This window comes from Herpailurus yagouaroundi, unplaced genomic scaffold, assembly GCF_014898765.1.
Source record: "Herpailurus yagouaroundi ecotype Mexico unplaced genomic scaffold, PumYag 569, whole genome shotgun sequence".
Taxonomy (NCBI): Eukaryota; Metazoa; Chordata; class Mammalia; order Carnivora; family Felidae; genus Herpailurus; species Herpailurus yagouaroundi.
In genome coordinates, this window is record NW_024412786.1 from 4,257,578 (window position 1) to 4,267,451 (window position 9,874).

General features: G+C 54.3%; 1 protein-coding gene across 1 annotated transcript; it reads left to right on the forward strand.

Annotated features, from left to right (window-relative positions):
* Positions 1-3,109: 3,109 nt before the first annotated feature.
* Positions 3,110-7,930, forward strand: GSTP1 (glutathione S-transferase pi 1). Its single transcript, XM_040465794.1, has 3 exons — positions 3,110-3,502; positions 3,614-3,932; positions 7,872-7,930. Exons 1-3 carry the CDS (start codon positions 3,410-3,412, stop codon positions 7,928-7,930), a joined length of 471 nt encoding a protein of 156 aa, XP_040321728.1. The 5' UTR covers positions 3,110-3,409.
* Positions 7,931-9,874: the final 1,944 nt, after the last annotated feature.

A 9,874-nucleotide genomic window follows, 5' to 3' on the forward strand; every position in this document is an offset into this window, starting at 1 on the left:
CTCACGTCTAACGGGCACCGAAGACAGGGCGGTTCACGTGCTCAGGGGAGGCCAGGAAGGCCTTGAGCTTGGGCCGGGCGCTGAGGCGCGCCTCGTAGGCCGAGAGCAGGGGGAGGGAGTCCAGGCAGCCGGGGGCCAGGGGCTTGAGCAGGGTCGGAAGAGAGAGGGGCTTGGGGCGCCTGGGTGGCTCAGTCGGTGAAGCGTGCGACTTCGGCTCAGGTCATGATCTCACGGCTCATGGGTCTGAGCCCCAGGCTGGGCTCTGTGCTGACAGCTCAGAGCCTGGAGCTGCTTTGAATTCTCTGTGTCTCCCTCTCTCTCTGCCCCTCCGCCGCCCACGCTCTGTCTCTCTTTCTCTCTCAAAAATAAATAAACATTAACTCCTTTTTAAAAATTTTTAACGTTTATTTACTTTTGAGAGACTGAGAAACAGAGCATGAGCTGGGGAGGGGCAGAGCGAGAGGGAGACACAGAGTCCGACACAGCTTCCAGGCTCCGAGCTGTCATGATGCACAGAGCCCGATGTGGGGCTCGAACTCACGAACCGTGAGATCATGACTTGAGCCGAAGTCAGGCGCTTAACCAACTGAGCCACCCAGGCGCCCCAAATGTACACTTTATAAGAGTGAAACTTAAGTAGCAATAAAGCTGTTTATTTGTATTTAAAGAAATGCCAAAGACAGGTGCTGATATACACATGGGCTGAAGGTGGGGGCGTGGGCACAGGGAGGTTCCTGGCTCACTGGGAAAACTGCTCTGGGCCTCAGGGGGGGGGGGCCTCAGGGGGGGTCACAGAACTAGTCCACGGGCATTGCCTGTGGAGCCAGAGGATTATGGGTAAAAGCAGCCAGCTGGAACACCACAGAATAGAGCCCCAAGGACCTGGGGGACAGCCAGCCCAGGGGACTTGAGCGTGATGACTGGAGGGTATGAGCCGGTAGGAGGCTGGCCCGCTGGACAGGAAGGGGTCCCCCAGGCCATTGATGCCTGTCCACGAAGGGAGGGCACGCGTGCTCCAGGCCAGAGCGGGTGAATGAACCCCGGTGAACCTTGGTGTCCCCATCAGTATAATGGGAACAAGCCGCCCTCCCTCTCAAGATGTGGTGGGGATAAAATGAGACCATTTGGGGGCGCCTGGGTGGCGCAGTCGGTTAAGCGTCCGACTTCAGCCAGGTCACGATCTCATGGTCTGTGAGTTCGAGCCCCGCGTCAGGCTCTGGGCTGACGGCTCAGAGCCTGGAGGCTGTTTCCGATTCTGTGTCTCCCTCTCTCTCTGCCCCTCCCCCATTCATGCTCTGTCTCTCTCTGTCCCAAAAATAAATAAACGTTGAAAAAAAAAATTAAAAAAAAAAAAAAAAAGAGACCATTTGTATGAAAGCTCTTTGTAAGCTGCTAAGTGCTGGGCAGATGTTCCTCCAGCTGTGAGTCACGGATAGAACCCAACTCTGGCTCCACCTTCCCCAACCCCCCAGCCCCAGGCGGCTGTGGGCTCGGGCCGAGGCTAAGGGATTCTCCTGATTAGGTGCCTTTGGGTTTTTCCCCCAGGCTTTTAGATGGGTACTTCCCCAGGGGAAGGATGCCTTCCTCTGTCCTTGTGCCTGTGGCCGGAAAACCAGGCTGAGACATCTGGTTCGGTACGCTCCAGTTCCCGGGGAAGGACCACCACACCCAGTGGGCCACCCCCCAGCCCCCAGGAAGGGGCAGCCAGGTGAAGGGGGCCGGGGGTGCCAGGTGGAGGCAGGCACTGGGCTCCGCCTGGCAACACACAGCCCTCTCAGGGCCAAGAGGTCCTGCAGCTCAGTCTGTCTGTCTTTCTGTCCACCCGTATCCCCAGGTCCAGTCAGTTTTTAAAGAGTGCACAGCACTGAGACTCTGTCAAAAAATGGTTTGGAGATGACAGGGCTTTGCAAAAGAAAGGCCGAGGGTTAAAAGTGAGGCCCCTGGGGGGAAAAAAAAAGTGAGGCCCCTGAAGCTAGCCAGATCTGGGTTTAAATCCTGTTTACTAGCTGTGTGACCTTGAGGAATCGAGAAAGTCACTTAACTTCTCTGTGCTTCAGTTCGCCCTCTGTAAAATGAGGATCAGAATGATCAATCCCAAGTCCTACGGTTGTAAAATCTAGGTCAAGTTCCCAACACAGGCCTCAGCCCCTGAGGGTTTGGCACAATTATTATCTCAGAGAGAGGATGCATAAAGGGCTGTGTCTGTTGACATTGCATTCATTCATACAACAAGCATTTTTTTTTTAATGTTTAATCTTAACGGGGGGAGGGGCAGCGAGATCCAAAGCCGGCTCCAGGCTCTGAGCTGTCAGCACAGAGCCCCATGCGGGGCTAACCGGGAGGTCATGACCAGGGGGGACGTCGGACGCTTGAGGGACTGAGTCACCCAGGTGCCCCTGCAACAAGCATTTAATGAGCACCTGCTGTGTGCGGGTGCTGGGGCCCCAGCCGCTGGCTAGGTCCTCAGACCTGGCCCTCTGTGGGCCCTGAGGCGTTCTGTGTGTTTGGGTGTGGCCTGGACAGGGTAGTGGCTGTGTGATGCGAAAGTCAGTGCCCTGCAGGTAGGGTACAGCCCTGCCAAGGAGCAGGTGAGCCTGTCCGGCCTTGCCCGATCCTCACCCAGCCTTACCCAGGCCCGAACTGCGCTCAGTGACTTGGCGCATTCCTGGGTGTGGCGGGAAGGGAGGAGGGGGTGGGACAACCAGAAATACAAGGTCACTGGGCTCCTTGCCACTTCCTGCCTCTCTTTCACTTCACGGCCCGCTAGTGAGTAGGGTCTGGGCCAGGTGGGGGCCGGGGCCGAGGTTGAGTCACCCCCTTTTCCCAGGGGTCTGACCCCACCCCTGCCGCAGGCTGCTGGGAGGGGGGGTCTCCCCCAGGGGTCTGACCCCTGCCCCCCCCCCCCCCCCGCAGCTCCGTCGGGGGAGGTGGGGCCTCTTTCACCACCCTGTCTGTCTGTCTCTCCTAGTGCCGCCCTACACCGTCGTCTACTTCCCCGTCCGAGGTGCGGCCCCTGCTCCTCCAGGAGGGTGAGGGGCACCGATGGGCCAGGCTGCTCGACCTGGCCAGGGCCATGGGGGCGGGGCTGGGATGGCGGTGGCGGCCCCAGGCCTGGCCTTCCCCCGGGGCTGCATCCTCTTGGCCCCCGTCTGGCTGCGCTCTGGCCATCTGCCTCTGTCCCCACCCCGGGGCACTTCGGACTGCGGTCTGCACCCCTTGTCTCCCTCCCCAGACCGCACCGGTGCCATGATCTCCATCTTTCTCCGGGGTTCCACTTCTCAGCAGACTCCGAAGCTAGAGTTTCTGTCCTGTCGCCACACTCCTGACCCCTCCCCAGGGTGCTCTGAGGCTGGGGTCTCCCCGCATCCCCCCTACCCTGTCCTCCCCTCCCCCAGGGCGCTGCGAGGCCATGCGCATGCTGCTGGCCGACCAGGGCCAGGGCTGGAAGGAAGAGGTGGTGACCAAGAAGACCTGGCTGCAGGGCCCGCTCAAGGCCTCCTGTGTGAGTGGCTGCCGTGCCCAGAAGGGGGCCAGGGGCTGGGCAGCTGGGGGAGGGCAGCCAAGCTCCGCATCTCTGATGGAGCTGTGCCGCCCCCCCCCACCCCACCCCCAGCTGTACGGGGACTCTGCTCCCTGCCCTGGTCCGGGGACCGTGGGAGAGGGTCAGAACCCTTGGCTGCCCTTCCCCAGATGTGCAACCGTGGACAAGTGGCCAATCCTCTGTGGGCCTGTTTCCTCCTCTGATGTCCCGGTGGTCACAGAGTGCCACCCTGTTTACCCGGGAACCTCCCACATTCAGACACTTGGCAGGTCTCAAGATCCCCGTTTTACAGCGGAGAAAACAAACAGGTCAGAGCCGGAATTTGCAGGCAGGGGCCCCGAGGGGCACGCCCACCTGCTTTCCCAAACAGCCCCAGAAAATGCTCTCAAATGTGCCCTGCACACAGCTCGTTGTCAATGGAGTGGTTATTTAAAATGTTAATGTCAGGGGCGCCTGGCTGGCTCAGTCGGTTGAGTTTCCGACTTCGGCTCAGGTCATGATCTCACGGTCTGTGAGTTCGAGCCCCGCGTCGGGCTCTGTGCTGACAGCTCAGAGCCTGGAGCCTGCTTCCGATTCTGTGTCTCCCTCTCTCTGACCCTCCCCCGCTCATGCTCTGTCTCTCTCTGTCTCAAAAATAAATAAACATTAAAAAAATAATAATAAAATAAAATGTTAATGTCAGTTAAATGTTCAATATCCCAATTGGGGGCGCCTGGGTGGTGCAGTCGGTTAAGCGTCCGACTTCAGCCAGGTCACGATCTCGCGGTCCGTGAGTTCGAGCCCCGCGTCGGGCTCTGGGCTGATGGCTCAGAGCCTGGACCCTGTTTCTGATTCTGTGTCTCCCTCTCTCTCTGCCCCTCCCCCGTTCATGATCTGTCTCTCTCTGTCCCAAAAAAATAAATAAACGTTAAAAAAAAAAAAATATCCCAATTGAAATCAAGTCAAAGCCGCGGGGGGTTTTAGAAGCGAGAGCATAGGTCGTGCCCCAGCCCTGGCCTCCTCTGCTGTTTGCGTCCACGCTGCTCTTCACACGTGCGGGTTTGGGATCGGGGTGAGCGTGTGCACACGGAACGCAAACCGCCGAAGGTGTCTGGGAGGGGTTTTTGGCAATGAATCCACACTCGAGCTCGGTATCTCCCCATCGGAGGACTTTGGACAGGTGAGGGGGAAGGCTTCTCACCTCCAGATCGGACTTTTCCACGGGATCAGGAAACTCAGCCCAGGATCCTGTGGGCATGAGCTTGGCTCTTCACAAGCCTTGTTCTGAACAGCAGCAGCCAGGGGGGGAAATAAAATGAAGACATTCGGCCCGCCCATTGGCTGCGTCTGCGCCGCCGATCGGATTCTGGCTTCAGGGCGTGTCAACGGTGAAGGTGGCCATCTGGCCAGGCGCCACAGGCTCCCTCTGGGACCAGAGCTCTCTTTTCTGTGCCAGAGGCCACCAGGATGTGAATTCAGAGCCCACCCTGGCAGCGGTTATAGCTGAGAGGGCAGAGCCATGCACAGAGAACAGTGCACGAGTGCGTGTGAGAGAGACAGGGAGAGAGGGAGGCAGTTTATTTTAGGTCCCTGGTTCCAGCTCCCGGGAGGCCAGCTCCCTTCTCTCCTCCTGCTGGTTTGGGATCCACCAGTAACAAACTATCTTTTCTTCTCCACGTTTTTCTCCACGTTTTTTGTTTTTTTGTTTTTTTGTGTTTTTTTTTGGGGACAGAGAGAGACAGAGCATGAACGGGGGAGGGGCAGAGAGAGAGGGAGACACAGAATCGGAAACAGGCTCCAGGCTCTGAGCCATCAGCCCAGAGCCCGACGCAGGGCTCGAATTCACGGACCTCGAGATCGTAACCTGGCTGAAGTCGGACGCTTAACCGACTGCGCCACCCAGGCGCCCCTCAATGGCAGTTGTCTCCTCGGGTGGCTCCGCCTGCCCTTACCTAAATAACAAAAGCTCTATTTAAAACAGAGACCCCCATGCCACAGCCACGCAGCCAACGCGCTCCTGAATTTCTTTAAAAAAAATTTTTTTTTAATGTTTATTTATTTATTTTAATGTTTATTTATTTCTGAGACAGAGACAGAGCATGAGTGGGGGAAGGGCAGAGAGAGAGAGGGAGACGCAGAATCCGAAGCAGGCTCCGGGCTCCCCGAGCCGTCAGCACAACGCCCAACGCAGGACTCGAACCCACGGACCGTGAGATCGTGACCTGAGCCGAAGTCAGACGCCTAACTGACCGAGCCAGCCAGGCGCCCCCACACTCCTGAATTTCTGACTCCAGGAAACAGAGTTAATACATGCTAGTTGCTTTAAGGAGACTGAAGTTGGACGTGGCTTGTTAAGCAGCAATAGATAATTAATATCAAGTCACAACCAAGCAGCACCATATGGCCTCAGTGGGAGACAGAAAGCTTTCAAGGCTCACATTGCAAGACAGGTGCTCTGAGGTCTAACAAACTATTTTCCGGAGGTTTTCTGGTTCCTTGGCGGGGGGGGGGGGGTTGGTTCGATGTCTTCTCTGAGGCCACTCAGCCGAGGTGTGGGTCAGTGCTTGGGACAAAGGCACATCCCTCAAAACAGGAGTCTTTCCTTTGATGCCCCGGATTCCCGGAGTGAGTGTGGCTGAGCTCTGACAGTGCACATTCCACCAATTCCCCCTCCCAAAGCAGCGTGTTCGCGTTGAAGAGGCAGGAGGCTGTGGTCAAGAGAGCAGCCAGTGAGCTTAAGTTCAGGTCCCAACTCCGTCCCTTAACTGCTGTGGGATCCTCAGCTGGATACCCAAACAACATAACGCCCCTGAAACACTTAGCGCAGGGAGGCACATAGTAAGTGCTCAACGAGAGGCTGACAACAACATTTGTAAGAACCCAGCTTTGCCGATATTATCGCCAGCATTGATGTGGGAGCTACCTCAGTCTTGAGAAAGCCACACCCCTTCTTTCACCATACATTTTGTGAAAATAAGCAATTGAGCAAGAAGAAGAAAAAAAAAAGCTGGTGAGCCGATTTCTAGCGAAACTTGAAATTTGACATTTTCAGCCAAGTCATCACTTGGGCCCTGGAGTCTAGGATGAAACCAATAAATATTACCACACTACGATTTCCTCTCCAAGTTTTTCCAGGGAGGCTTTTTTAATTGCTCAGTTTTGAAAATCCACATATTATTTAAGACTCGAGAACAAAACAGGGGCGCCCGGGTGGCTCAGTAGATGAAGAGCCTGACTCTTGATTTCGGCTCAGGTCATGATCTCGCGGTTCGTGAGTTCAAGCCCCTCGTCGGGCTCTGCGCTGACAGCTCGGAGCCCGCTTGGGGTTCTCTCCCTCTCTCTCTCTCTCTCTCTCTCTTTCTCTCAAAATAAATAAACATTGAAAAAAAAGATTTAGGAGCGCCTGGGTAACTCAGTCGGTTAAGCGACCGACTTCAACTCAGGTCATGATCTTGCGGTTTGTGAGTTCAAGCCCCGTGTCGGGTTCTGTGCTGACAGCTCGGAGCCTGGAGCCTGCTTCGGATTCTGTGTCTCCTTCTCTCTCTCTGCCCCTCTCCCATTCACGCTCTGTCTCTCTCTGTCTCTCAATAATAAATAAACATTAAAAAATTTTTTTAAAAAGGTTTATATCTATCTCTATGTATAACTATAGATTTACATATATATGTATATATAAAGATCTATTTATATCTGTGTATTATGTATGTATCGATCTATAAACAGATTTGTCATAATGAATCAGCTCACATGATTCTGGAGGCTGAGAAGTCCCCAGTCTGCCATCTGCAGGCTGGAGCCCCGGGAGAGTCGTGGTGTGGTTTGAGGGCTGACAGCCAGAGAGCCAAGGTAGATTCCAGTCCAGTCTGAAGGCCTGAGAACCGGGAGGGCTGAGGATAGGATATAGGAGAAGACCGATATCCCGGCTCCACAATCAGGCAGAGAGCGAATTCAACCTTCCTCTGCCTTTTTGTTTTATTTAGGCCCTCAACAGGTTAGATGAGGCCCACCCACACCCGGGAGGGCCATCTGCTTTGCTCTGTCCACCCATTCAAATGCTGATCTCTTTGGGGAACGCTCTCATGGACATACCCAGGAAGAATGTTTAACCAGTAACCTGGACATCCGTTGGTCCAGTCAAGTTGACCTGTAAAATTAAGTGTCACTAATTGCTTTGAAGTTTTCCCTTTTGGGTAAAAGACACAGTCCATATTGTTTTGTTTTTGTTTTTGTTTTGCCTCTGAGCCCTCCGTGATGGTCCTTCTAGATCTGTATCACACTTCTCATGCTTCAACCGCGAGGGACAGCTGTCCGTCCTCACGCTCGCCATTTCTGCCTCTCCCTCTTTCCTCAGTGGCCGAAGTCCTTCCAGGGCTGCCCTCTGATCTGGGCCACTCCCCTGCCTTCCTGTGAGGGGTGAGGCAGCCTGGGACTGGCCTGAGCCGCTTTGAAGTGAGAGGCTCCCCCGCTGGGCATTCACTGGGGTCAAGGTGGGAATGCGCTGAACAGGAGCGGTCACTTTGCACAACTGATAGTTGGTACCATTTCTCAGCTGGCCCCGTTTCTCCCCCTCTACGCGTCCAAAGCACTGTCTGGGCCTCCAGGTTTCCGGGGCACGTTTGATTTTGTGCTAGAATGCTGGCTTATTATGACTAGAAACCTTTAGAGAGAACGGTGTTAGAATAACACCTTTAGAATAACTGTGTTATTCTTTTTCTTTCCTACCTTTATTTATTTACTTTATTTTATTTGAGAGAGAGAGAGAGAGAGAGAGAGGGAGAATCTTAAGCAGGTTCCACATTCAGCACAGAGCCTGATGCAGGGCTCAATCCCACCACCCTGGGATCATGACCTGAGCCCAAATCAAGAGTCAGACGCTCAACCGACTGAGCCATCCAGGTACCCCTGTTCCCACTTTTTTTTTTTTAACGTTTCTTTTTTTTTTTATTATTGAGAGACAGAGAGAGACAGAGCATGAGCAGGGGAGGGGCAGAGAGAGAGGGAGACACAGAATCCGAAGCAGGCTCCAGGCTCCGAGCTGTCAGCACAGAGCCCGATGCAGGGCTCGAACTCACAAACTGCAAGATCGTGACCTGAGCCGAGGTCGGGACCCACCTTTTAATTGAGACTCAACTTACAGCAGCTCGTTCGATGTTTACACCTGGGAACGGGTCCAGCCCTGCTTCCCAAAGGAAAGACTCCCTCTCTGCTGTGCCACTGGATGCAACCACATTTGCTGTTCGCTGTATACCAAACTACCCCAACAAATAGTGGCTTAAAATAGCTCACATGTCAGGGCGCCTGGGTGGCTCTGTGGGTTAAGAGTCCGACTCTTGATTTCGGCTCAGGTCATGATCTCGGGGTCGTGAGACTGAGCGCCACATCGGGCTCTGCACTGACAGTGTGGAGTCTGCTTGGGGTTTTCTCTCTCCCTCTCCATCTGCCCCCTCCCACTCGTGCTGGCTCACGCGCGCTCTCCCTCTCTCTCTCAAAAAGAAAATAATAATAATAACTGACATTTCTTATTTCTCCCAGTTATGTGACCTGGCCTGGTGGCTATTCTGGTCTGGGCCAACTCCACTGGGGCCTGGTGGTCTAGATGGCCCTCCCTTCCACATGTCCCACGGATGGAGACAGCAGGGATGACTTTCTAGATGATCTCTTGTTTTCTGGGAGGCCAGCCCAAGCTTGATTGTGCAGCGGCAGAAGGTTTTTCCAGCGGCAGGCAAGCACCAGCCTCAATGCACAAGGGGCCCCTGTCACACTCGCTGACATCCCATTGACCAGGGCAAGCCACGTGGCCAGGCCCGGACTCAGGAGGCAGAGAACTCCCTTACCCCCTGATGGGACAATCACCAAATGCCCACCGCAGGGGGGCAGGTGTAGGAAAAGGGGAAGAACTTGTAGTCAGTTTGCAATTAGTCCGCTGATGTTCTCGAGGGAAGGGAATGATCACAGGCAGAAGGCTAGAGATACAAGCAAGTAAGCAAAGAGGTAAGTATGTTGGTGGGTTTTAGGGAAACCCTGAATGAACAGGAACGGATTTGCCATAGACACTAGTAGTGAAGAAAAACGGGATGATATACCCAGCCAACCCAAAAGAAGGCAAGAAAGAAAAGAAACAGGACAGACAGGGCAAATAGCAAAAAGCAACCCGGATTGAAACCCAAATCTGTAATAGCAATTCTGCTCTATGTGAAGAGATGACCCGCACAAATATGCCCGATGGATTTTTTTTTTTTTTCTTTCAAAGATGCGAAAGCATTTATTCAGTGGAGGAAAGAGGCTTTGCAGCTAGTGCTGGGACAGTTAAACTGCCATCGGCCAGCACATGGGAGAAAATGTTCAGCATCTGGG